The 21,926-nt window shown below is 38.9% G+C and overlaps 1 protein-coding gene across 2 annotated transcripts in view; it reads left to right on the top strand.

Moving 5' to 3' along the window:
• The first annotated feature begins 2,553 nt into the window (after window positions 1–2,553).
• Window positions 2,554–21,926, top strand: part of LOC117295643 (E3 ubiquitin-protein ligase NEDD4-like) — a 28,447-nt gene continuing 9,074 nt past the window's right edge. Inside the window, exons 1-14 of one of the 2 annotated variants that reach the window (XM_033778350.1) lie at window positions 2,554–2,686; window positions 4,113–4,198; window positions 6,049–6,133; window positions 12,081–12,119; window positions 13,061–13,114; window positions 14,250–14,300; window positions 15,476–15,531; window positions 16,573–16,666; window positions 17,917–18,095; window positions 18,558–18,684; window positions 19,205–19,306; window positions 20,129–20,266; window positions 20,948–20,998; window positions 21,732–21,786. In XM_033778350.1, coding sequence (XP_033634241.1) covers window positions 2,654–2,686; window positions 4,113–4,198; window positions 6,049–6,133; window positions 12,081–12,119; window positions 13,061–13,114; window positions 14,250–14,300; window positions 15,476–15,531; window positions 16,573–16,666; window positions 17,917–18,095; window positions 18,558–18,684; window positions 19,205–19,306; window positions 20,129–20,266; window positions 20,948–20,998; window positions 21,732–21,786 — 1,150 coding nt within the window. In that variant the 5' untranslated portion in view covers window positions 2,554–2,653. Of the gene's footprint in view, window positions 2,687–4,112; window positions 4,199–6,048; window positions 6,134–12,080; window positions 12,120–13,060; window positions 13,115–14,249; window positions 14,301–15,475; window positions 15,532–16,572; window positions 16,667–17,916; window positions 18,096–18,557; window positions 18,685–19,204; window positions 19,307–20,125; window positions 20,267–20,947; window positions 20,999–21,731; window positions 21,787–21,926 lie in introns of both variants that reach the window. The other variant, XM_033778349.1, reaches the window with a different exon arrangement.

Raw genomic sequence — 21,926 nt, 5'->3', positions numbered from 1 at the left:
CCTACTTTTAGTCGTTCGAGTTCGCGTCACCGTCATGAACAACGGTCGGAAAAATAATGGGTCGTATTCATAAAACATGAACGATTTATGAAACTTACGTAAAAATATGTATAAGGGACATAAACACGAAAATAAAGAAACAGGATAACCCCCTTATGGGGAAAGCCAATGTGAGGATTGGCACATAATATTGTGAACCGATTATAAGGAAAACGATTTCAGCAAAAGTCAATACAATATTATTTTTTTCATTGAGGAAACTCGAATTTTTTTGTTATCCTTTTTTTTATAAATTGATTGTAGTACCCTTTTTTCAATACGGCAGAACTCCCGACTGCTCTATTTTATTATTGTGTTTTACCCTTTTACACCATCAGGCCTAAATCCGGGCCCAATTTCATAGAGCTGCTAAGCACAACACTTTGCTTAGCATGCAATTGTTGCCTTGATAAAAACAGGCCCAACCAAATTTACATTTTCCGCAGGATAAGAAAACAACACCTGAATCAGTAACAATCAATATGCAACAAATGGGAATTTTGGTTCCCGCGAGGCTGTTTTTACTTAATAAGAAGAATTGCATGCTTAGCAAATTGTTGTGCGTAGTAGCTCTATGAAATAGGGCCCAGTACTTTCCAGTGAGTTCGTGTTGGGAAAAAAAGCCACACAGTCAACACAGTCAATAGGCTAGGTAGGTTCGAACTTGTTTGCATCGGGTATAATAATAAGTAAGTTTGTTTTTAACCATACAATAATTTACTCAAATATCATAAACCACTGAGATTTTTTTGACGATACAAAAGTAGGCCTAACTATAACTGGATATTCTTTTTATAAGTTTACAATTGGCTGAACTATGGAAAAGACGGCGCTGTTCTAATCAAGAGAAAACAAATAAATCGACGTTCTTTTTTAGTGTCAGCGGCCCAAAAGGGGGAACAATAATTGTCTTGCCGTAAGTAGTATGAAAAGGACTGCTCGTGGCCTACACCTTTCTATATTATTCACCATTATAAATTAAAGGCACTGGACACTCGTCTGGTAATGTCACACCAGTATTCTCACTTATGCCATAAAAATAACAAATCTGTGAAACTCAATTGGTCTTTTATCGAAGTTGCAAGTGAATAATGAAAACATTGTTGCACACAATTTATTGCGTTCCTAGCATAAAATAGGTAAAGTTCAGGCCCCAAGATGAGAGAGATTAAATTGGAGACTTTAGGGACGCTTGGTGGCAGCATACTTACCAGGTAAAATCCATTGTTCTCGGTAATGTGCGCATGCTCAGAACTACGTAAACAATGCACATTTACCTGGTAAGTCTGCTGCCACCTAGCGTTCCAAAGTCTCCCATTATCATTTTCTCAAGAAACTACTTCCAGCTCTCCATTTCTCGTATAAGTACCATTAAGTGCCCATGTGTGCCTTGCCCTATATAAATTGTAGTAGGCCTAGGGCCTAGACATGTGACCACGTGCTCATGGATAGGTAGGTTTTGAAATTGCATGGATGATGAGAGTAGGCTTATTTGGATTGTTTATTTGCGGTTGCACCATCTTTTGAGTAGTGTTGGTTCTGAAAATAACCGGTGGTTGACGCGGCTCATATTTGCCAATTCCAAGAGAACTCATGTTTTATTTACGGCGAAATTATCGCTGTAAATTGCGTTCATCCATTGTTGCGTCGCCATTTTATTTGTTGCAAATGGCCGCGATGTGTTAATTAATAGGCTATGGCGTTATATTTCAATACTTTACTGCCAGAAAACCGTCAAAATTCAATAAACCCATATAATTGAGCCAATGCATAATGTACCCTTTCCGAAAATATACAACCTAAACAAAATTTTGAACTCTTTAAATAATTCTATGGTAATCGGTTTGTCAACTTTTCCAGGGGAAAATATTTATTTTTATAGAACTCTCTGACGTATGAGTCGGGTTCCCTGACGCCATCTCGCACTAATTAGATAGGAGGCTTTCTGCTGCGCGTACCCCAGGGTCAACTCCCAAGTATTCGCTGGTAACTCAGTTTTCAATTAGGCTTATCATGTTTTATTTACGCCGAAATTATCGCTGTAAATTGTGTTCATCCATTGTTGCGTCGCCATTTTATTTGTTGCAAATGGCCGCGATGTGTTAATTAATATAGGCTATGGCGTTATATTTCAATACTTTACTGCCAGAAAACCGTCAAAATTCAATAAACCCATATAATTGAGCCAATGCATGATGTACCCTTTCCGAAAATATACAACCTAAACAAAACTTTGAACTCTTTAAATAATTCTATGGTAATCGGTTTGTCAACTTTTCCAGGGGAAAATATTTATTTTTAGAACTCTCTGACGTATGAGTCGGGTTCCCTGACGCCATCTCGCACTAATTAGATAGGAGGCTTTCTGCTGCGCGTACCCCAGGGTCAACTCCCAAGTATTCGCTGGTAACTCAGTTTTCAATTAGGCTTATCGTATCAAAACGAGGACCAGCGACTTATGTATGCCTCCAAAAAGTTCGCGAACTTGCACACACACGCACAAACCAACGATAGCTTATCGCCAACCTAGGAAGTCATGCGCTGGCTGTTGTAAACAAACAATTATTTCCTTCCTACTTTTCAACTGAAACTGTGTAACACTCAATAGCAGTTTATGGCAACAATTCTAGGACTTCCCGAGGATTCGGTAAGTGCCATGATATATATAGATTACAATTTCGTATGTAAAAAAAAAGACTGCTGAGTGAAGTTGATAATTAATTTGCCATTTTCACTACTCACTCACTATTCAATGCATTTGGGGATAGGCAATCACATCCTTTCCTCCCGACCCTACCTACCAACCATGCCCACCTACCCAACCGCTCGCCACATCCAGTTTATCGTGACCGCACACCACATTATTGCTGTCACCAAAATCAAATATTATTATTTATTTATTTTTTGCGGGGGGGGGGCGGGGGCGGTGGGGGTTCAATTTGATAAAGTTTCCCTATCCACGGCGCCACCACTTTTTCATTCGATATGAAATGATCTCTTTTCATGCTTCTGGTAAAAAATAAGTGAAAAAGTGGTTGCGCCATTTTATAAATGTTATATTAATTTTTATTATGTCTGATTATGATTATCTCTGTCTATGCTGTGATCTGGCATGTTATGTTTGGATTGGATTCAGATACAAAATTGGGTTGATCCAGATACAAAACAAACAAATTGATTATATATATGTTGTTTCTTATTCTTTAAATTCTATTCGATGGCATGCTGCTTTGCCCAATTTCACAGAGCTGCTAAGCACAAAAATTTGCTTAGTGTGAAATTTCATCCTTGAATTTATCCATGGACAAGCAAACAACAGCTGAATACCAGTAACAAGCAATATGCAACAAATGGAAACTTGGTTGGTAATCCTGTTTTTATCAAGGAAGAATTTAATGCTAAGCAAATTTTTGTGCTGAGCAGCTCTATGAAATTGGGCCCTGGTGGTACATGAGAATTGCCGTACATGACACACTCTCTGTTGCACTGCACTAACGTCCTAAACTACAATAAAGCATCTCCACAATCAATGCGATACAAATTTAATTTTTTTTCACATTTTTACCTGATTTAAGAAGCTGAAATTTTGTTCATATTACGTTCTTCTGCCTCAAAATGTAACAATTTTGATGGGTCAAAAATTAACAAATTTATTCATGAGTGATATTCAATCAAGAAAATAAAAGGCGGCTAGGCAGATCCACGCTTTCGTCACAAACATCTTGTTTTCATTGACGTATGAAAACGTGCAATATGTGAAACAACTCCGATTTACTTTCATGTCAACTAAAGCAAATATTTGATATTGTCTTATTGATACACTATTTGTATTAGTTTTAAAGCGAAGGTGTTGATGTACTTGCAACATTGTAAATAATCAAATTCTTGTTTTAAAATAATTGATCCATCTGAGACTGACAAACTTGCGATTACATTCATTTAATCAAGTTAAGTCTGACCACTTTTAAATGTCTTCTAACCACTTTTAAATGTCTGTATGTTGTTTGGGGTTAAACAAAAAGATAGGCCGAATAGTTTTAATGTACTTACAGCATCTGTCTTTGTTGTTTTAGGGTCGATCCCCTGGAGAGTTAAGAATTCTAAAAGTGAAAATACTGCAAGGCGTGTCTCTAGCCAAAAAAGATATATTCGGAGCAAGGTACGTAATTATTTAAAACCCTATCATAACTCCCTTGAGTGATTTACCAGGATCCTTCCTCACCCTTAAAGGCAGTGGACACTATTGGTAATTACTCAAAATAATTATTAGCATAAAACCTTTCTTGGTGACGAGTAATGGGGAGAGGTTGATGGTATAAAACATTGTGAGAAACAGCTCCCTCTGAAGTACCATAGTTTTCGAGAAAGAAGTAAATTTCCACGAATTTGATTTCAAACTTGAGGTCTCGAAATCAACCATCTAAACGCACAGAACTTCGTGTGACAAGGGTGTTTTTTCTTTCATTATTATCTCGCAAGTTCGATGACCGATTGAGCTCAAATTTTCACAGGTTTGTTATTTTATGCATATGATGAGATACACCAACTGTGAAGGCTAGTCTTTGACAATTACCAATAGTGTCCACTGGCTTTAATATCGCTTCCAAACCCAGCAGCATTATGGTATTAACTCTCAAACTCTGAGAAAACATGCCAAAGACCTTGTTTCAATTCAGGGTCCCTTGGCCAAACTTAGTAGGAGGTTAAAAAAAAAAAAAAATGTGTAATGTACATTGTATTTAAAATGTGAAAGAAACAAAATCAGAAAACTTGCTTTCAATATACCATGGTGGTGGCATGAGTCAAGCATGGACTTGATCCTTTGGACTTGCCCTTGCTGCACATGTACAATGTTAACAAAAGCTTGGAAACATAATGGTTACAGCCCAGGAAGATAAGTTATAATTGGCGAGTCATGGTGTTTTTTAAAAGACCATCACCGATGCATTGAACATCAGAAGCCAATGTTTTGGCAATCTCAAGGAAGTTTGTTTTGTTTTACGCTGGACTTTTGCCCCAGACTCGACCTTTGTGACTCGGGTTTATTTTCAATGACTGGGTCTGGGACTTAAACTTGACTTCAAAATTTAACGGGTGCATGTCAAGAGATACTTTTAAGTACTGTATGCCTGTATGCTTTGTTTTGAGAAGGTGAGAGCACAAAGTAATTGTCTCCTTTGTGAAGGTCACCCTATGAGGAAAGTTTTAATTTCTACTGGAGCATTTCAAGGGCATCAAGGCAATAACAAGGGGGAATGGAGGCAATCGCCTTTGTTGTCTCCAAGAAGTATCAGGCCTGGTTCTATGTTATTATGTAACTGTAACTACATGTACATCAAGCCTGGAATAGACCGATCCATTAAGCTCTGCCCCTTTGACCAAACACAACCCATGCACAACCAAAAGTCCGACACTATAAGGTACGACATGCGTGCGCAGATGCTTGGTGCGCGTGGCAGAGTTGTGCAGAATGGCATTGGAGGGGCTCACGTGTTCTTGCTCGAACACGTGCGTCGTGGGCGGAGCCTAATTGATTGGTGTATTATATAGAGTCCTCGGCCTCTGTTGCCCCTAGTCTTGACCTTGATGCCCCTTCAAATATTCCCATTGCATCTTCAGATTTCTTTAAAAGAGGCCAGGCCTGATACTTCACAGAGGCAACAAAGGCAATTGCCTCCATGCCCCCTAGTCATTGCCTTGGTGCCCTTGAAATGCTCCAGTGGAAATTTACAATTTCCTCATCCGGGTGCCCTTTACCAAGGGGAAATTGACTTGATGCCCTTGCCCTTTTAAAAACGAAGCAAACCCAGGCCTGATGAGAGGCAAACTTGCCATCACAGAGATGAAAAGACTCCCTAGGGGAGCTGAGAAGGTTTAAGGAATGTTATTGGCCCATTGACAATTGAGCAATAATGTAAAGTGCATTGATACGGTTATTGTAAAATGCACTAAATAAGAACTTGCTAATTTTATTATTATTCTAATGGTGGCCGTCTTGTTCTGTTTCAGTGATCCCTATGTGCGGATCAGGCAGTTCCGTGGAGATGTGGAAAGTGGAGAGATTTCCACGGTGCAGACCAAGACCATTAAAAAGGTAAACAAAATTGTTTTTATTGCACAAAGAAAAACTCACGAAAAATGGGATTTGAACCTGTGACCTCTGGATTAATATGCTGGAGATCGCAGTTTCAAATCCTGATTTGGTAAATCAAATAGAGTAAATAAAATTTACACTCTGTTTCCTGTGTGGTTTATTACGTAAACGTCAGATTGAATAGACAGTTTCTGAAAGTTTTTGGATTCGAGCACCTTCAAGCATTCTAACTTATTAATTTTCTGCGCTAGCATGTCGTTCAAAACAGATGAATCATACAAGGAATCTAACTTGTAGTTGTGCGTTTAAATATGATATAATTGTCTGTAAAAGACGATCAACTTAATATCGTTTGATGTCAAGTGTGAACTAGATCTAAACTTGCAGGAGGAAAAAGTTAATGAAAAACTGAATACACGAAGAGTAAAAAATGCATAGTAAAAAATCAGATGGGAGCCTGTGTTTGTGTGTGGTTTCTTGCTCTCAACGCTACAACCAAGACGTCCTATTGTCTAGTGTTTTTTCGTGTTTACTTTGGAGGATTTGTCCCACTAAACATTTTAACAAATGAAACAAAATGAGAAGGAAATGTACTCAGCTTTGTAAATTAGTCTGGTTTAGTGGAAGTTCTGTGCGAGAAAACCTGTGGTCTCATGCAGAGTCTTTCTTCAGTTATTGCCCCGGGCCCAATATCATGGAGCTGCTAAGCACAAAAACTTGCTTAGCATGAAATTTCTTCCTTGATAAAAACAGGGTTACCAATCAAATTTCCATGTAATTATCAGGATAACCAAACAACAGCTGAATACTAGTAACAAGCAATATGCAACAAATGGAAATTTGGTTGGTAATCCTGTTTTTATTACGGAAGAAATTCATGCTAAGCAAATTTTCGTGCTTAGCAGCTCTATGAAATTGGGCCCTGCTGTGCATTTGGTACTTGGCTGATTGACAATAGTATTCGTACTTTTCCCACAACCCCATAGTCATCATAGTCAAAGGCCTCCCACTGTGTTTTCCTATTATGTTCATGATTCATATTATGCCTGAAAAACCCTTTTGAAATGATCAGGGTCCATTTTCATAGAGCTGCTTAAGGGTTTGGGTACTTTTTGTATGACACAAAACACAATGTCCACAGATTTTACGTTTAACTTACATGGTAAACGGTTTGAAGATAATGATGGTAGAAAACCTCCCTTAAATTTAAATACATGTATGTCTTGCTGAGGCGCTAGAAATGAGTAAAACAATGTCACAAAAAAAATTTTTGTCTTGAGAGGAGAAAATTCGTTTAGCATTATGTACAACGTATTTACGCGACACTCCTGAAAACATTGCTCTTTGATTTTTCTCAAAAAAAACTTGACGACTAACGAAGCTGAAAATTCTACTGGTAAAATATATAACAAACATCTTCATTCACAGTGAGTATAGGAATTTATGTCATGGCCAAAAACTTGATACATTTTATACAAAAAGGTATCATAACCCTTTAAGCACAAATTAATGTTGCTTTAGCAGAAAGAGGTACCTGTGACTGATTCCCTGCTTATTTGCGCTTAGCAGATATTTGAAGCAGTATTTTGTGCTTTTAACATGTTTAAGCAGCACTATGGAAATGCAATTAGATTCCACTGAATGGGTCTTCCATGGTTACTCATGTTTGTAGTGATCAGGTATCGGGAAGTATGGTTTCTGAGTGGCTTTTGTGGATCGGGTCTCCATCCATGGTACACATATTATTCACAGTTAAGACAACTTATTTGGCAAGTTTCAACATACATTATGTATGCACCAATGTCAAGTCACAAAAGCATTCAAAGAGGTGTATCCTTACGGACTGTGAAGGGGAATACCCTGTTTTAGCTCCAGGAGTAGGTTGCAAAGTGCCCCTGGTGAAAGTTGATTTGGTCAACAGCCCAAACCAGTTAAGTGTAGCCCTCAGTGGCCCTCACCTTGAGGTGGCCTTGTGATGTTAGGAGATCTCTAATGAAAAAAAAAAAAAAAAAAAAAAAAAGGATGAACAACTTTGAGTCAATAGATGACCAGATTTTTAAGCTACAGATGTATTTCATACACCTGTACATGTCTTTTTTGCATAAGAATTAGATCCAAGATCAGGTATAATGTGCAAAACCAGCTAAAACAAATTCTCATTTTGATTCTGGTCTTGTTCAAAAATATCCGGTCCAGTAAATTTTGAGCTATTCATATCCCAAACTGTCTTGTGGATTTCCCCCCATATTGGAGCTCCCAATTTCCCTTTTAAATTACAATACATTATAAAAGTTTTTTTGTTGTTAACTTGGGTTTTTATTTGTGTGTGTGTACAAACAAACACACGTCCACCTTGGGGTGTACAGAAATCCATCATGGATTTTATTCTGTAAAATTCTTTGTCGATATCATCAGTATAAAGGCCTAAAGACCGACCTCTCTATTTTGTTGATTTACTATTATGAAGCATTACAAAAGATTTGCACACTACCAAAAGACTGCAGAATTTACTGAGAACTGCTGTGTCACACATCCAATGCAATTGAGTTTGTTCAACAATAAGTCAATTTTATTTTTGCAGTTATTTATAACAACAGAAACTTCTTATTGCTTTAATTGACTCTAAGTACTGTAGTACATGTAGTGTAGGATAGGAATAGGACAATGTTACATGTCACTGCTATCTGATCTCTCTGGATTTGTTTTCATGTTCCAGCACACATGTACAATTAAGGGATGGGTCGTTAAAGTGTAACGATTAACACCCCCTCCCCAAAAAAACCAAACCAAAAAAAAAAAAAACTTGTAGATCCCCCACCTCAAATTCAAGCAATGAACAGTACATGTATGTTCCCACGTGCCAAATTTTCATCCACACTTTTTTCTAAACCATCCTACTTGCGGTTAGGCATCGGACAACTCGAATGTGTGTGTACTGTGAATTTTTCCAGATGGTGCCAGAGAACAAGGGCAGTCGAGCAGAGCAGATCGACCCAGAAGTAGTCTAGCAATCTTGATTACAAGGGAATTCCCCTTTTGTGGAGTGTCTCTGTGTACTTGTCTCTGATGATTCAGGCTGTGTTTCTGAATACTTCAATTATGTGTGTGTTTAGCAGGAATGTCTGGTGTAACATTTCAATGCTGATTTGACTGGCGCTCGACTCCTTGGAAACATTTGCTGTGAAAAACAGCCATGTGACGTCAAAATTTCGCATTCGCAAGAAGTATGAACCGGGCTTAAAGGTCCGATGACCTCTTTAAACAGGTTTCCAATATTGGGGGGGGGGGTAGTCCCTACAGTGCACTGCAGTGTATTACATGTACATGACAACAGTACAACAGTGCATGCCACAGTACTTCGTTCATGGTGTGTTATATCTACATGTATAGCCTTTTTGAATGGTGTTCACATAATGAGGTCACATAATGAGGTCACATAATGAGGTCACATAATGAGGTCACATAAACGAGGTCACTTTGGGTTGGGTGAATCTGTCTATACATTTACACGAATTCCAGATTCACAACATTCATGTCGCCATTTTGAAAGGTGCCCTCTGTATTCGGTGTTGTCTGGCGAGACGGTGATATGAGAAAAGAGTTCCCAACACTCAACAAATAAACACGCTAGAGTCAGTTTTTACTTTCTGGTGATTCAAGACCCTTATTATTTTCAGAAATTATGCCTTGCCTACTATATTCACCTTTTATAACTTTAAAACAATAAACTATGCTTTACCTTAGCGAAACTGAGTATAGAAGTGTCAATCGTTACGGAGAGAGGTTGAAAAACTGTATTTCACTACGGTCTCGACATCCTGGATACTGTCCTTGTCAAGAGGGGGCGCTATACACAAATAGGGGGTGATTTTGGCACTAACACTTACTTTTAGGCAATAAAGCTCTGAATACAACAATTTTGTGATCATACTTATGTCTAATTTGTATCCTTTTGCACACAATGGTAGTTCAAAACATCATTTTACTTGTAATTCGTTTTTCAAAAAAAATGGTGTAGTGACTAATTTCAAACGGGAGTAACCCAGCAACGCGATACACCCCAAAGCTTAGACACATACCAAATTACTGCTGCTGATGTGTTCTTTCCAGCCATGCATATAACTCAATTCCTGAAATTGCCTACATGTGACTCATTTTCACAGAGCGGGTCACATTTGTACATTTTCAGCTGACCTACATGTAATCTTGCTGGCCAGTTTTTACTTGCACCATGTATATTTTTGCACCTGGTTGGCTTGCGGTCCCATGGTTTCACGCGTGCGCCCAGCCACAGTGGGGTAATCTTCAAATTTTCTGAAGCAGCACTTTAAAGGAAGAAGAAGAAGAAGGACAAACTACAGGTCCCACAGGGTTCTGCCAACAGTGGTCGGTGCCGGGAAAACCCGCCCGGCACTCAGGATTCCCCAGCCACCAAGGTTTCAACCAAATTTAAAATTGGGCATTTATCAGAAAATTCGGTATCTGAAGCCATTAATTTTGAGCACTTCTTTGATTTGAGTTTCTAGATACTATTTATCTCATGTAACTGATCCATCTCACAATGTTTTCCAGGGATACATTATTCCACTACTAGAAAAATCCTGGGCAGAACCCTGGTCCCATTAAACGCAAAAACTGCACCAAGGATAAAAAGAGAGGGGACCAGTCTACTGTGTGTGTACAAATGTATTTCTCACATCAGGTCAGGGAGTGCCTGTGGTGTACTATACTTGCATAGCAATAAGGAGTATGGTATACTGTAGAATGGTCTACATTATGTGTCCAACGTAATCAGCTCAAGCTGTGTGGAGGCTATTTCGGTTCATGCTGTGTTGGTGTCTGGCTTCTTGAATCCACACAGTGCATTTAGGGCATAATGTACTATAGGCAATTACACATTGCATGTACTACATGTACTGCCATTTGAAAGGTTTTAGTAGGCCTACTGTTTCATAAGACAACCATACAATATTTGTAGTGTGCAGAGCACTGCAACATGCTTTTCCTTAACCAGTAATGAATCATGATATTTCTAGTTTGCAATATTGTGTACATTAATGTAAGATCACATAGGCTGCACAGTACAGTACAGTGTATGCACATAAAACCTACATGCACCAATATTGTGTCATACAGTACCTGCTGTGTTTTGCAAATTTCACTATCGTACACATGAGCATACTTCAAATTACGCACTAGTACTCGTGCACAACCCTACTGGTTGGCACAATCACGCATTTTTGTATGGGGCTGATGTACATGTGTGCTCATTTAGTATTTATTTAACAGGTATTTACATAAGTATGTGATTGGAGACATTGCGAGATGGGTTATATATAGCCAGCGAGGGTCCCTGGAGACTGGGGTCGGTGGGGGGAGGGGGGGGGCAGGGCGGGTGCCCTGGCCTAGGTGGAGCAAGCGAAAGATCGAAAAAGCGCCAAGTACGGAGGTTTTTCTGTTTCCAGGCGATGGGGTTTGCAAATCGTGGCACATTCGTTTCTCCACAAAAAGGGGCGCAACTCAATTTAAATTGTATCGTATCCTCAATTACTTCCTGATGTTTGTTTTATACATGTTTTGTTATTTGTGATTTTGTATTTGACAAAGGTTTCAGGTGTTTGTTGATAAAATGTCCACCATGCATGCAAGTACATGTAGTATTACAGGATCAAGTCAACAGAAAAAAAGGATAAAATTATGTATCCTCTACAGGTTCATTAAAACCCAGTACAAAGCCATTATTTGATTCTACTGTGTACATGTACAGGATAACAGATTGTGAGTTTATTAGTTGATTACCAATTATGTGAAATTCAAATTTTAATTTCAATTTCCCCAGTGAGGGATAGTAGAGTTTTTATCTATCTTTCTACTTCTGGAAAAATCGTACAGAAACATTTGATATTTGATAAATATATATCCTTTTTTTGTCCACTCTCCTATCCAGACACTAAATCCCAAATGGTATGAGGAATTCCTTTTCCGGGTAAGTAGTACTCAATATTCTTTTGATATAAAAAAAGTAATTTGAAATAACTCTGTGCGAATTATTTGTTGGAAGGAAATGTTTGGTAATGCCAAGAATTTTTTTTTAGTTACAAGCCTAAAAGCAGCTTAGTAGCAATAGTAAAAAGCATTTTGAGAAAAATTTTACTCCGAAAGCAATGTGGTTGTTTTTATATATAAGTTTTTAGACCCCAAAATTTGAATATGAGAAGTGTTACTGTCAGTAACATTTCTGAGAATGTGTAGGCCTATTCCTATTAGGGATAATTCTTCCTGCGTGGACATAATCACTCCGGATTTTCAGCGATTATCTCAAAAGCACGACCACCTTTTGAATTGAAATTTTTACATAGTTTTATTGTATACGTAACATTTAAATCTAATTAGAATTAAAACAATCAAAGCGTTCCAAAAGTGGACGATAAACTTTGCCTTTAAAAGTGATGGAATGTTGGTCTTTTTATACTAAAATGCAGTTTAACATTCAATACCTTGTTAAGGAAAAAGACTAACTGACCTTGTGCATTCCAAAATTCCGGGCAGTTGAGATACCACACTGGGTGTGTGAGAAGATTGACATTTTGTATCGTAATTACTTTAGCGAAATCAAGATGTGTTAAAAAGTGAAAGGTTTTGAGAAGTATACCGTTCGATTTTTTTAATCCTATGTAAATGATGTATGCAGTAAAAAAAACCATGAACAAATTTTTTTTATTTTTTTACTCACACCAATCAACTTGTATGATAGCACAATCACAGCACACATAATGCACCACACACAATTTTTCTAAATGTTGTATTCATCTTTGCAATGTTCTCTTCACAAAGTTGTTGCCCTTGCTCCACTTGTATCTTTGTAATTTTAGTGTAATTTCATGCTTTGGTTTATTTATTTATTATTTATTTATTTTTTTCCCCCAGGTTGATCCCAGAGACAATCGGCTGCTGATTGAAGTCTTTGACGAGAATAGATTGGTAAGTTTTCGTTTACTGCTGAATACTTCCTTTCATGTCTTCTCTCAATTGGGTTCTTGGCTAGAACAGTGATTTAGTTCTTCTCTCAATTGGGTTCTTGGCTAGAACAGTGATTTAGTTCTTCTCTCAATTGGGTTCTTGGCTAGAACAGTGATTTAGTTCTTCTCTCAATTGGGTTCTTGGCTAGAACAGTGATTTAGTTCTTCTCTCAATTGGGTTCTTGGCTAGAACAGTGATTTAGTTCTTCTCTCAATTGGGTTCTTGGCTAGAACAGTGATTTAGTTCTTCTCTCAATTGGGTTCTTGGCTAGAACAGTGATTTAGTTCTTCTCTCAATTGGGTTCTTGGCTAGAACAGTGATTTAGTTCTTCTCTCAATTGGGTTCTTGGCTAGAACAGTGATTTAGTTCTTCTCTCAATTGGGTTCTTGGCTAGAACAGTGATTTAGTTCTTCTCGCAATTGGTGTTCTTGGCTAGAACAGTGATTTAGTTCTTCTCTCAATTGGGTTCTTGGCTAGAACAGTGATTTAGTTCTTCTCTCAATTGGGTTCTTGGCTAGAACAGTGATTTAGTTCTTCTCTCAATTGGGTTCTTGGCTAGAACAGTGATTTAGTTCTTCTCTCAATTGGGTTCTTGGCTAGAACAGTGATTTAGTTCTTCTCTCAATTGGGTTCTTGGCTAGAACAGTGATTTAGTTCTTCTCTCAATTGGGTTCTTGGCTAGAACAGTGGTTTAGTTCTCTCAATTGGGTTCTTGGCTAGAACAGTGGTTTAGTTCTTCTCTCAATTGGGTTCTTGGCTAGAACAGTCGTTTAGTTTTTCTCTCAATTGGGTTCTTGGCTAGAACAGTGATTTAGTTCGCAACCCTGGAATTTCACAGAGGCCATGGCCTCTTTCGTCCTGGTCTTATTGGTTCCCATAGACTTAATAGGTTTCCAAGGGAAGTGCCCTTTTCAAAATGAAAAGGGTCTTGTCCTTTCAAAGATGAAATTCCAGGCCTGAGTTTGCTTTTTCTGAGAATGGCTTCACAACCAGAGTCAATCAATAAAAGAAATAAAGAATTAAATAAACAAAAGGAATGATGTCAATGCATAAGGTCCATTAATGTTTTGTATTTTTGTTTGCTTTGATTGCACAGACACGAGATGACTTCCTTGGCATGGTGGAGTTCCCGCTCACAAATATTCCAGTAAGTCAAATTTACTGCTTTCAGATATCCATGCTACCTATCCTTCCATCATAAATTGAATGTACCACTTTACACTGGCGTCACGCATGGCTACTGTCTGCCCACGGTCTACTAATTTGGGGATTCAAATTGCAAAGATACATGATGGGCCGATTTCACAGAGCTGCCTTAGTAGAAAATATTGCCAGGCAAGAATTAGCAGGAAACCAGTGACAAGTGGTACATGTTACATGGAATTTTGGCTGATAACCTTATTCCTGAACTCATCAGTACCAACCTCGTCGAACATGTACCCTCCGTACCAGCTCTACTTCTCAACTTGTCCCTTACATTACACATATTTAATCATATGGCCATCGCTCGTTCTCATATTCTTCACCAACATTGTGCTTTAACTTCATCGAAACTGCTCCAAAAGAAAACAAGTTCAAATCTATGCAACATATGTACCTTGTTAATTAATTTATTACTAATTTCTTTTGTTAAGCGATTTTAGGACATTTGTGTGAGGTGCTATATAAGTATGGTTTATTATTGTAGTTATCTTAACTCCTTTTCGGCGTATGCAGCACTGGCTGCCAATTTGGCGCATTCACATCGACAATCTCCATCCTCGCGGGTACCCATTTACTCCAGGGGGATGAGAAGCAATTATAGTTTAAGTGTTTTGCTTAAGGGCACAAGTGTTGAGACCGGGATTTGAACCTACATCCTGATGATTCAGCCATTAGAACTTGTGTTTGATGCCCTGGACCGCTAGGCCACAACTAGGCCTCGAAATAACCCAGCAATAGGAGACTTTCCAACACTAGGTGGCAGCAGACATACCGGGTAAATTTCCATTGTTTACGTAGTTCTGAACATGCGCATAATTCTGAGAACAATGGATTTACCCGGTAAGTCTGCTGCCCTCTATCGTCCCAGAAAGTCTCCCATTGCCGAAGTGCCGATTGCTTTTTCTATTGTGCCCTTTGCAAGGTTCCAATACAAACTGTATATTTTCCCTGTAGAAGTGCCCATTACCAGAGTTTTTGTGCTTACAGGCGCTATGACATGGGCCCTGCACTACACACTGTGGATTCAGGGTTTTAACAGATATGTGACAAGATACTGTGTGTTGAAAACAAAATCCACATGATAATTGAGTTGTTAAATTGTTTGTTGTTTCTCTACAGACGGAGCGAGAAAACACATGGAATCACCACAAGGACTATCTCCTCAGACAAAGAAGGTAACATCACACTGATACATGGCATAGAAACTGTATAAAGAGATAATAGGAATAGAAATAATCATGTCCGCACTCGGTGTCGCCCAAGGCGCTCCAACATTCAGTATTTTCCTGCAAGGCATGTGGGACAACATTTTGAATTATGTGACCTACTCCTTTTACAATATCACCATGTAATGGTCTACAAGGTGCTGGGGCACAATATGCAGCCAATCAAACCAGGAACACCGGGGCGAACTCTTCTCTTTTCAATAAGTGCAATGGGTTGTTTTATGTGCATTACACAACACAATACACAGGACCTACTGCTTTACGTCCCATCCCAAGAACGAAGCATCATGGTTAAGTGTCTTGCTTAAGGACAGAGGTGTCATGACTGGGACTCGAACCCACAATTTGCTGATCGGTTACACCAGAGCTGTAAGGGCCAGTCACTCTGCAGCAATAACGAAAACGATATCGATCACGACGCATAGAGAATGCATTCTAGTGGTTGAATTGCTCCGTGCAGAATATGCGCACTCTTATTCAACCAATCGAGGGCGTGCAGTGTTAACATTCTTATTTCCGTTGTCACTATCAAGGCCAGTGTGACAGGGCCTTAAGTCTGGTGCTTTTAACCCCCTCGGCCATGACCCACCACTTATACATGCAGCACGGGTGGTCGGGCAGGCATAGTGGTATCTTTGCTTGTCTTTATAACTTCTAGGATCCTGGTTCGAATCACGCTGGGTACACTGCGTGGATTGGGTTTTCAGTCCCTAATTGACTGTGTAGGTTTCCTTCGAATGGTTCTGTGGGGTTTTCCTCCCACATCTAAAAGTGAAACTTTCTTGCTTTAAAACGACCCACAGATGACTAAGCTCGTTGTAAATGACCGTTTTTTTTTTATAGGCCTGTCATGGTAAATGAAGTTATAATTTGTTGCTTTCAAGTGCATGTAATTGGTTGGAAAAGAGAAACATGAGGCTGCAAATATTTACTTGTGGATACTCAATTTGTTCAAATTGACATACATTCTTTTTGTCTACCTCTTGACAGTCCCAGGTCAAAGGTCAGAGGCTTTCTCCAGATGACGATTGCGTTTCTGCGCGATGATACGGTTCCTGATGTAGAACAACGCAGGGAGGAGGAGGTATGTCTGAACATGTAGAGTTTCTTCTTCTCTGTCTAATTCTTTGATTTGTGCATTGAGTGGCGGTTCTTTGGGTAATCTAATCTAACCTAATCATTTATTGTGTTAAGTACACCTCATACAATTATCTCAGCATAATGCTCTAGGTGGATCTCTGTACTCTTTGGTCTCTGTGAAATACGGAGCCCAACCAGGGCCCAATTTCATAGAGCTGCTCAGCACAAAAAATTCCTTAGCATGAAATTTCTTCCTTGATAAAAACAGGATTACCAACCAAATTTCCAATTGTTGCATATTGCTAGTTGCTGGTATTCAGCTATTGTTTGCTAATCCTGAAAATCACGTGAAAATTTGGTTGGTAATCCTGTTTTTGGATTCCTAAAAATTTGTTTTTGTAATCCTGAAAAAATATTTCATGCTAAGCAAATTTTTGTGCTAAGCAGCTCTATGAAATTGGGGCCAGGTCAGTAAGGTAGATATGCGCAGTGACATAGAGGGATTGATTTCACTAACAGGAAGATTCATTTTGTGATGTTTTGTCATTATTGCCGCAGTGATTTGTATTAAGGAAATAAAAGAGTATGCAAAAAGGTCTTTAAATGGCTGTTTGAAACTGACATGGTCATAGCCATGCGATAAAGGACTGAGCCAAAGATGAGGTGCTTTATCACATGGCCATGACCCTGCTGGTTCAAGAATGAGTCACCTCTCCTTGGATCCCATTCATAAACATCTTTCCGTTAAAAATTATCTGTTAAAAGTATCCCAAAATCTTTAAAAGTTGAGAGCAACTCTAGTTTAGCCTCTGCTGGTCCAGACTTGTGTCCATGCCTTTAAGCATCTCTATGAAGTAGGACCCTGAGCAATAACATTTTGCAATTGTGTTTCTTCCCATTAGAGTGTCATGGCCTGGTGGTTAAGAGCATCTAATTCAAGTTCTGGTGGTTAAGTCACTAGAGTGTGGGTTCGAATCCCGGTCTTGACACTTGTGGTCTCGAGCAAGATACTTTACTGTAATTGCTTCTCTTCACCCAGGGGTATAAAAGGGTGCCTGCGATGGTAGAGGTTGATATTGTGAACGAAAAAGCCTTCAGAATGCCACGGCAGCTTGGGGCTGTATACTCCACGGGGAGCTGAGAAAGATAACAGGATTGTTATTGGCCTGATGACCATGGCACTAATGTAAAGCGCATTGATACGGTTTATTGTGAAATGCGCTATATAAGAATCTGTTGTTGTTGTTTTTGCAGACGGATTGGGAGCTGGTAGATGTTGACGAAGAGAACACTTCCAATAGTCAGGCTAGTGAGAGTGCTCCCCCAAGATCTGCTGCCTTGCCCACCGGATGGGAAGAACGAGAGGATGCTAATGGACGACGCTACTATGTAGATCATGCTAACAGGAGAACACAATGGGAAATCCCTACAGTGTAAGAAGTTTGAATCCTGCTCTAATCAACTCTTTTCGTTTTAACCCAAAATTATTTTACACCCCCGAACAAAGATATTGAGGAAATAGGGACACCGCCAAAATAGGGCTAGATAGCTCAGTAGGTAGAGCACCGGCACGTTAATCTGGAGATCGTTGGTTAAAATTTACAGTCAGTTTCCCCTTTGATTCTTTACTTGTGTATTGTTTAATGTGGTTATGGCCTTTTTTTAAAGATTTTTTAAAAGATTTTTTAACAGTAAACAACACAATGTTTAAACCTTGATTGGTAGTGGGTGCGCACGCAAAATCAGAGGTCATTGGTTCAAATTCTGCTCTAGTAGACTTTTCTTCTTCAACCCCAAATTATGGTCAGAAATTAGCAAGGCAACAGTTGCAGTGCCTTCTGAATAGCACCTTCCAATTTGCTAAAATGTTTGTTTTTCTTTTATACATGTTCCAGGCCCTCACAAGGACCTCCTACTGGGTTACCGGCCAGTGTGCAGGAAGAGATGCGTGCCCAGTACCGGGCAAGAAGACACATCAGTGTGGAGGATTCCATAGAGAGCATGGATACAGAAGATGGGACGGTAAGAGAAGAAAACCCCTTTAAAAAAAGTTAATTCAAATATCTTTTAAGGGTTTTGATACCTTTTGTGTCAATGACATGAATCCCTACCTCTGTGAATGAAGATGCATGTATATAATTCATCTGTAGAAATTTCAGCTTCATTAGTCATCAAGTTTTAGAGAAAAAGTGAAAATCACAGAGCAATGTTTTCAGGAGAGTAATGTAAATTCGCTGTACACCCCTAAAAAATTAGCTTTTGACTCACTGAGACAAAAATTATTTAAAAAACTACAGCACCTCAGCAAATAATATTTTAAGGGAAGCTACCATCATTATCTTTGAGCCGTGTAAGTTTTTTATGTAAATCTGTGAGGATTTGTGTTTTGTGTCGTACAGAAAGTACTTTAAAGGATGTGTGCCATGCAGCCTTGTTGTTTGAGGACTAAGGAGTTAACAGTATTATCAATTGTACATTACTGTACGGTGCTTTGTGAGTACACTTTAGCCATTTCTTCTTGTGTTCCTCTTTGATTCCTCAGCAACGACCAACTCGTCAATATCGATCACCTTCACAAAGGAGTCAAGGACCACCAGCAGTTCCCTCTCCAGCTCAGCCAGGTTCCCAAGCACAAACAACACCGGTGAGTTTAATCATTACTAGAATTAAGAGAGAAAAATTGGTACCTGTGGGGCCAGACATTGGGGCCAGCACAGGTGTATATTTCCAAGGGAGCTAAAATGGTTAAAGAGTGGAATAAATGGTTCAGTGACCAGGTGGCCAATTTCATAGAGCTGCTTAAGCAAAAAATTTGCTTAAGCACGAAAATAGCTTGCTTATTTTATACATGTTACTGGCAAAAATGTCATGCCACATACATTGCTTGTGACTGGTATTTAGCTATTGTTTACTTAGCATAACAATTGAGTGGAGTCTTAGCTGGTAATCTGATTTTACGAAGCAAGGAGTTTTTTGCTTAAGCAAAATTTTGTGCTTAAGCAGCTCTATGAAATTGGGCCCTGGGCCGATTTCATATAGCTGCTTGAGCAGAAAATGATGATAAACACTACTCTCCCAAGAAAAAAACAAGCAGGGTACTAGTGACTATTGTGAATGTGACATGTGATTTCAGCTGGTAACCCTATTCTGGTAAGAATAATTATGTTGTGCTTAGGTACTTTTTGTGCTTAAGCAGCTCTATGATTTAGACCATTCTCATGAAATATGTAAATTGCACATAGCCTGTGCGCACCAACATATTTGTTGGCAAAATGAGGAAAAATTGCGCTGTTTTGGATGTGGCTAATGGCTGTGCGAATGTGCGTCTGCTAAGTGCCATCTCTATGGTGTTTGCCATCCAATAGGGTCTGTATGCATACGTGAATGTAATAACCATTTTTCAAGGGAGTCACTGAGTTAATGCGGTACTCATTTTTAAATTTGTTTTTTAATTTCTTATCAGCAGAATCAAACTCAAAGCAATCAGCCCTTTGGAGCAGACTCTGCTGATCCACTTGGTACACTGCCCATCGGCTGGCAGATGCAGAAATCAGAAAGTGGACGCGTGTTCTTCATCAACCATAATACACGGACGACAACATGGGTAAGTGGAACCACGTTATCCCACTAGCTTTCAAGCCTAATCATAGAAATAGAACCCAGAGAATGCTGAGCTCGACCGCCCCGTGTGCCTGTCTGTGAACGCTGCTTATCGCACCACATGACATGCGTGTATGGCAAAATGATCATCCCGTGAGCGCACATAGACCGTTTCTCTGTGTTTTCATTGGTCAATGTTCATGACGTCTACTGTATGGCAAACACAATGGCATACGCGCATTAATAAAAGTGGTCTCACCAACGAAATAGCATGCACAATGTCGCGCATTTTCCGGTTCTATTTCTATGAGCCTAACGCAAAAAAAAAAGTTCACAGATTTACAAATAATTTACAGGGTTTACAGAAGGTAATGGTGAAAGACTTCTCTTGAAATATTAGTCCATGAAATGTTTTACTTTTTGAGAAAACAGTAAAACAATATAAATTATGGATTTATTTTAAACACATGTCATGAAACGGCGAAACGCGCGGAAACAAGAGTGGGTTTTCCCGTTATTTTCTCCCGACTCCGATGACCGATTGAGCCTAAATTTTCACAGGTTTGTTGTTTTATGTATCATAAGTTGTGATACACGAAGTGTGGGACTTGGACAATACTGTTTACCGAAAGTGTATAATGGCTTTAAAAACTTATCAACTGGTTTTTGTTTTTGTTTTCTGCAGGAAGATCCAAGGAAGCAGAGGCAACAGCAAGATGACCTTGGTCCTCTACCAGTAAGTAATTCCTCCCCCTCCCCCTAATAGTCATTACAGCATTAAAATTAATTTGCAACTTGGTTATATCATTAAAAGTTAAAAACAACCTATTTTTTCCCCCAATTTCTATTCCAAATGGAATAGTCCAGATTTCACCTTGTGATTGTATTTTGTGAAAATGCACTCATAAGCCAATCAATGTTTAATTTAAATCTGGCCTTGCCCTTTAACTTTTTCAAGTTAATTAAACTGTGTTTTTTTTTCGCTCCTGGGAACATTTATTAGCCAAGAGTTATCTGTGTAATGCCATAACTGTAACCATTAAGTATTGGTCATTCACACACTCATTTTAACAGATCTGTATGTTGCACACATTTTACAAGCCCAAAGGGCAAATTTAGCAGTAGCGATTACCAACCCACAGCCTTTTTTCGGAGACAACGCACACTGAGCTTGTGTTAAGTGCAAGCCAAGAAGAACTGGGCCGAATTTCGTAGAGCTGCTAAGCACAAACATTTGCTTAGCTTGAAATTTCTTCCTTGACAAAAACAGGATTACCAACCAAATTTCCATTTGTTGCGTATGCTTGGTATTCAGCTGTTGTTTGCTTATCCTGAAAATCACATGGAAATTTGGTTGGTAATCCTGTTTTTATCAATGAAGAAAAAAACCTGCTTAGCAAATTTTTGCGCACAGCAGCTCTATGAAATTGGGCCCTGGTTATCATACTTTGCTTCTTTTTGTCTTGTAGGCTGCCTGGGAGCAGAGGATCCACGCTGATGGTAGAATATTCTTCATTGATCACAGTAAGTTCATTATAGTTTTACCTTGACTGAAATGCATCTATGTACAACCAGTTATCAATTTGCTTTATTACGTGCCTTTAATTTTTAATGATTCTTCTTTCATTTGAATGTTGTTACTTTTTAGTTGTTTAAATTATTAT

The sequence above is a fragment of the Asterias rubens genome, chromosome 10 (assembly GCF_902459465.1).
Source record: "Asterias rubens chromosome 10, eAstRub1.3, whole genome shotgun sequence".
NCBI lineage: Eukaryota > Metazoa > Echinodermata > Asteroidea > Forcipulatida > Asteriidae > Asterias > Asterias rubens.
Note: the sequence above shows the minus strand (reverse complement) of the source record. Positions and strands in the feature narration are given on the sequence as shown.